At 41.3% G+C, this 6,105-nt stretch overlaps 1 protein-coding gene across 1 annotated transcript; it reads right to left on the bottom strand.

The window, feature by feature from the left end:
• Nucleotides 1-712: 712 nt before the first annotated feature.
• LOC104427998 (UPF0481 protein At3g47200) lies at nt 713-3,703 on the bottom strand. Its single transcript, XM_010040998.1, has 2 exons — nt 3,095-3,703; nt 713-1,408 (listed from the first exon to the last, which is right to left on the bottom strand). The coding sequence occupies exons 1-2, from the start codon at nt 3,701-3,703 to the stop codon at nt 713-715; spliced, it is 1,305 nt and encodes a 434-aa protein (XP_010039300.1).
• Between the last annotated feature and the right edge of the window lie 2,402 nt (nt 3,704-6,105).

The raw sequence follows: 6,105 nt of genomic DNA, 5'->3' as shown, positions 1-6,105 counted from the left end.
CTAATCTGGCAGGAGACTTGCGATCACTGAATATTTACTGAAGCGACTAACCTCATCTTCTAAATTGTGGTTCATTGCAATTCATATAAAATATGAGTTTTGTTCTTTAAGGTCAGATAACTGCAGTTTTCTCCCGAGTTTGTGGGCTTTTTTTTCTATACATAATAAGCAGTTCGTTGTCAGTTTATTTGAAAATAGGATTTTATAACAGGAGTCTACAATCTCTTATATTCTTTTTATTTCAAGAAGGATGTTGGAAGTTTCAAAATGGTTCTTTCTCAGGCATAAAAAGTTATATTTATTCTCTGTCGTCAGCGATCGGGAAGCATATAGATAACTTTGAATTTTGAAACTAATGGGCAAGGCAGATGACTGTGAAGGCCATATTTGTTTTTCACTTGAATTCGCTGCAACTTCTTAACATTTTTAATCAAGAAGAAAATGTTGAAATGGAAGATTTCATTTGCCCAAAACTTGATCATCCTTCACACTACCAATCCAAATTGGATAAGCATGAAGAAGACTAAAACAAGAAAACCATAAAAGAGATATTATGGTTTAATATTTACATATTCTCACATCATCATTTGATATGATAAATAAACAGCCAAATGTACGTCATTCGAATTTAAATAGGGGAATGGACATGACTGGAAACTGGACGAATATCATTCACAACAACAATCGACAACGAAGAACTAATTTTCATGCATCAGCCAGCAGGAGAAACGGTATATATGGTCTGAATTATGGTGAGGGTGAAGAGGAAGATGGCGCAAAGGAGAGACAATATAGACCAAGGACTCCTGAAGTAGGTCTTGATGAGATTAGCCCTCCACTTGTTCCAGGGCTTTTTGCAGTACTTACTGACCTTATTTCGCAAGGCCTCGAGGCTGTTGTTTTCATCTAACGCCATGTCCTTGTTCAAGGAGTTGAATAGCTCAGCGACCGCCTTGTCGCTCCCAAAATCATTTTGGATGATGCCACGGGCGTTGAGCAATGTGACATCCCGCTCGGTGTCAATGATGTCATCCATGAAGTACATGTAGGCCGTGACCTCGTTCCCGGCCCCGTCATGAAAGCGCTCGAATGTCATGAGGTTGAGGAACTTGGACTCGGTGGTGTCGTTCACCATGATAGGAGGGAGCCTCAGGACCCCGCCAGCAAAGGAGATGTCCTTGAAGCTGTCAGTCCTGCTCTTCTCCAACCGGATCCCGGCCTCCTCTAGCTCGGTCGCTGACTGGATTGTTCTCTCCCCATCCTCAGGCCCCACCTCGTCCGGGTTCCCAGGGAGCAGGAGTCTCTTCCTGTAGACGTCCAAGACGTGCAGGCATTTGCCCATCTTCTCATTGGGCGTGCAAGGGGAGAAGAAAAACTCGAGGATGAGCCTGTTTACGAATTCGTGATCCTGTGTTGTTGGAGTAAAGTCAGTGAATTGAATATATTGAAAATATGTCTCTTATTTGAACCCATAACAGAAATCCGACTCAAGTAAGTTTTCTAGTTTCGATCTTTCCTAAAGGGTTTCCTTTTTGGATATAAAGAGTATTTATTTAAGAGTGGTTGTTGGTTTTTGCCGATCAGAAAGCGAGCTTTTGGCCTTAACATCCAATTATGCTGCAAGCTCAAAAATTACATCCTAAAGAAATTTCAAGTGTTTTGAAGCTAATAAATCTCATGGTAAGACTTAAAAATTCTTTTGTGAGATTGAGATATTGTTTTACGAGAAATCGTGAGGGTTAAACACTCATATGAGAGTATAATTGGAGGTTTAAAAACACCGAGAGTACTGGAATAACATAAGTGTGATTGTAATCTTCATTATATCCCTTCAACTTATAGTGGAATTCTATATTTTTTTTCCGTGAAGTAGGTTACGCTGATCAAATCAAGTGAATTCGATATCTGATTTAATTTTTTTTTGCTTATTATTGTGTACGATTGCTTGCTTTTGTAACAGAATATTACACCATTGTCATGTCTATAGTACTTGCAGGAAAGGAAAAACTGAGAAGTTTCTTCTAGCGGTGATAGATTTAATGGATTGTTAGTTGATCTAGAAATGTGCATCCAACGAGTTTGGAGCATGATTTGATGTATCTCACGTGGGGTTGATCGAAAATCACCAAATGTACTGTTAGGTCAACATAGGACATGTTTGGTAACCATTCTATTCCCAGGAATAATTTTTGTATCAAAAATTTTTTTTCTCGATTCTGCTCCCTAGATGAGTTTCTGCGCATTTGAAGACGTTTGGCAATTATCCAAAATTTATATTCCCATAATAGAAATGTGTTTGGTAGGACTATTAAATTATTTTGTTTCTTTTAATTTTTAAATACTTCTATTATATTTTTCTTGTTTTTCTTTTCTTTTATATTTTCTTTTTCCCTTTCTCTTCTTCTTTCTCCTTTTTTGTGGCTGATCGCCGGCCGCCATGGCTAGCGACCGGCAACTAGTAGGGTGAGGTCCAACAAGTTCGTTGAAGTCTTACTAGTGGCCAGGTGAGGCTCTTCTCATCCAGATTTAGCGAGACAAGCCTCGCCCAGCCACCGGTGAGGCTTGGCCTCATTGGCCAATGTAAGGCCTGGCTTGGCCAGGCTAGGGCGAGGCCGACCTTGCGTCACCTGGGTGAGGTTGAGCCTTGTCAGGATAGGCGAGCCTCCGACGAGCTTGTCAGACCTTGCTTAGCCAATCGCCAGCCACTGTCGGTGGCGGTGGCGGTGGCGGTGGCCAGCAATGGCCGATGATCGACTTGGAGGAAGAAGAAGAGAGAAGTAGAAAAAAAGAAAAGAAAAGGGGAAAAGAAAAAGTTGGGCTTAATTCTTGAAATTGTTCCCAGAAACAAGAAGCTAAATTCTACATCTTGATTATGTTCAAAATCTATTCTCAGGAACAAAAAAAAAAAAAAAAAAAGGATTATTGTTTTTGGGAACAAAAAATTTACTAAACGGATTTCTGTTCTTTTTTTGTTCCGGGAGAGAAAAGAATACAATTAGTTATTCCCAAAAGTGTTACCAAACAGGACCATAGTAGGCAGCTTGCTTGCTTCTAATAACTTCTCTTACCACGGAGCAAAATCTAGGAAACTAACCTGCATGCCGTCACTCTCGACCGCAACCAGCCGATCCAGCACAAGCATCGGCAGCTGATTCTCTAGCATCAACATGTCTCGCATAATGTATGGTCTAATGTATAACCCCCCGAGGTTACCGAAAATGGGGTCGTTGGATGCGTATTCCCCCCGAAGCCGTATCTTGGTCCTTAGGATCTCAAGCATGAAGCAGCCATCGGTGATCATCAACTTCAGGAAAGGGCCCGCGCCTTCACCATCACCCTCCTTCCACCACGGGTCCAGCAAGTGGTAACTATCCTGGAGCTCCTGTGCCACGTCACTCAGGGACTTAAGGAAGCGCTCGACGGGCTTTCCGGACCGCCTAAGGAAGTGGAGGAGCGCGCGGTGCTTGTGGTTCTCCATGGGAAGGAGGTGGTCCTCGCCATGGTGGTAGGGACCAAAGGAGACAGCCTCTGGCCAGTAGGCCTCGCGGTTGAGCTTAGCCACGCAATCGGGAACCCTGTATATTGAGTGCTTCTTCCAGTGCCGCTCATCGTCGAAGTTAGAGCGCATGTGCTCGACGTCTTCAGTGACTTCAACGATCCAGTTGGTCTTGTTCAGGTCCGTCGTAGGCGTTGAAGGACTCATGATGGTTCTGCAAGTTTCACAGGTTCCACAAATTTCTGTTGTGAAGTGTCTTTTGTTCGTTTTAAGATTGAAGAGGTATTGCCAGACCAGCCACGTATGTCGTCACTTTTTGTGCAAAAGTTAAAGAGAGAATCTTGTTTAAGCATGTTCCATGAAGCCGTAGGGAACGACTCCCTGTTATTTATAAGCCTTTGAATTCATTGAAATCTCACAAGCGTCTACCTGAATTAAAAGTGGTCGTATGAATTGAGTACATGTGATGTAAATTTTAAACATGGACTTGGCATTATTTGACTTCATACTCTTGTTGAAAATGCCCGAATTCTTATGTTCCGTAACTTTTTATATCCGGCATTCCTTATATTCACTCTTTCGAGATAAATTACATGACATGCATGTTAAGCCTTAAGTTGTAATTTCAAGTATTGATGACACCATTCAAGGTCTCTTTTACCTGGTCATTGCTAGCTGTCCTACATGACTATATTGGATTTCCGCACAAAAGTTTAAAACTCAATTGACAAAATTGAAAAGTTTATGATACAAATTAACATTCGTATAATAAGTGTAGAACCAATTAAACAATTTCTCTATTTATAGCTGTTTATGAGCTCCAATCGAGATACTTGGATCCATATCAGTTTTTGCATGCTAACATAGGCTTTATACCTCATACTCACTCCTCATATCACGCAACTCTTTTAATTCATCTTTCGAGATAAAGTCCAGCACATGCATCTTAGGCCATAAGCTCTAACTAATAATATTGATGACCCCATTTCGGGTCCCATTTGTCTGTGCAACATTTTCACTTTTTAGTCCCAAATTAACCAAATGTTCTGTAGAAAATTCATTTCTTGCTCACAGAGAAAGTGCCCCCGGTTTCTCTTCCAGAAACTTAAAGGCTGTTCCCTACTTTTGCTCATAGAAGAAAGAATCCTCGTGATAACCTTCGATTATTAAGTCAATTTTTCACTAAGGTCAATATTACATTAAAATGAGATAATTTACATGCTTAATCATGTATTATAAATAACTGTCCACCTCACCATCGACAAAATTTAGTTCATATGGGCTTTTTTGGCTGTCCCAATTTATCTCCAGGGCTTCTGCTAGATGCATCCTGAGAAGAACGTCATATGTTTGCTTTCTCCTTCTATTTTCCTATTTTAACTACAAAACATTAGAATTATCTTTAATCTGACAATGTCACAAAATTGGTAGCTCTTCTTGTCATGCCCTGATCCTCTGAACATGTGCCCATCCCTCTGCAGTCGATTAAAAGCAACGTCCTAGGACGCATCGCCAACCCATTCATTTTAATGCACATGTGAAAGCAAATAAATAATCCCCAAATAACAGCAAGATGGGATAGGAAAGTAGGGCCATAATTTTGAAAACTGACAACACTCTTATATATACATACAAACAAGTCATATATATAGTACAAGCCAAGATGAAGAAGTCGGGTCTACAAAACCCCGTGGGGGCGCGGGGTTCTCAAACAACTACTAGTCTTCCTCCTCCTCTTCATCCTCATTGGAGCCTTCAGCTGAGTACACTAGGGACTCAGGGTCTATCATGTTCAGCTCCACATCCACTACTGAACCTCCGGCAGGATCTACTATGCCTTTCCCAAAGGCAACTTCCAGCACATACATGGGGACCTCGGACTTAGGTATGGGACATTCTCTCTCCCCATCTTAAGCCTGACGATACCATGATCTGTATTGATGGGATACCTTATGAGGCGAGGCCTCATCAACCCAGACCATGGTTTTCACCAACTCATAAATTCATCCCCTGGGGTGCCCATGTAGTGTGATAAAATTCTTCTGCTTTGTCACCTTTTTAGGCTAACCAAAACGCTGGGGAGCTACCATCTAGGGACTTGAAATGTTATCCCATAATGGGGTAAGACGACATCTCGCGAGTTCACCCTTAAGACTCGACTAGGAAGAAAATACGCCATAAGGGCTGCCTAAGCACAAACGCGAGTCAGAGGACTTACCTTGGCCTTAGTTCCTTCCTATAAGTTAATATAATTCAATGAATCATCACAACAATCTAATTCATTCAAATCAGATCGAATCGTCGGGCAATCAACTCAGTTGATTCCATGTCAACAAGACCATTCCCCGGTCATCTCAGTCAATACTATCTATAAAGTCGATCACAATCAAGATTGCTCACACTAAACTGATAAATAGATAGTATAGCTCGCACTAAGCTGATAAATAGTATACTGCTCACACTAAGCTGACATATCGCCTGCAGGCTGATATAGTATACTAGTGATGCTCACCAGAAGCTGTCATGTATACTGCTTGCACTAAGCTAACATATTGGCCGCAAGCGAATATAGTATACCGGTATACTACTTACACTAAGCTGATGTATCG

The sequence above is a fragment of the Eucalyptus grandis genome, chromosome 11 (assembly GCF_016545825.1).
Source record: "Eucalyptus grandis isolate ANBG69807.140 chromosome 11, ASM1654582v1, whole genome shotgun sequence".
In the NCBI taxonomy this organism is placed as follows: Eukaryota; Viridiplantae; Streptophyta; class Magnoliopsida; order Myrtales; family Myrtaceae; genus Eucalyptus; species Eucalyptus grandis.
This window is presented reverse-complemented; position numbering and strand designations above follow the sequence as displayed.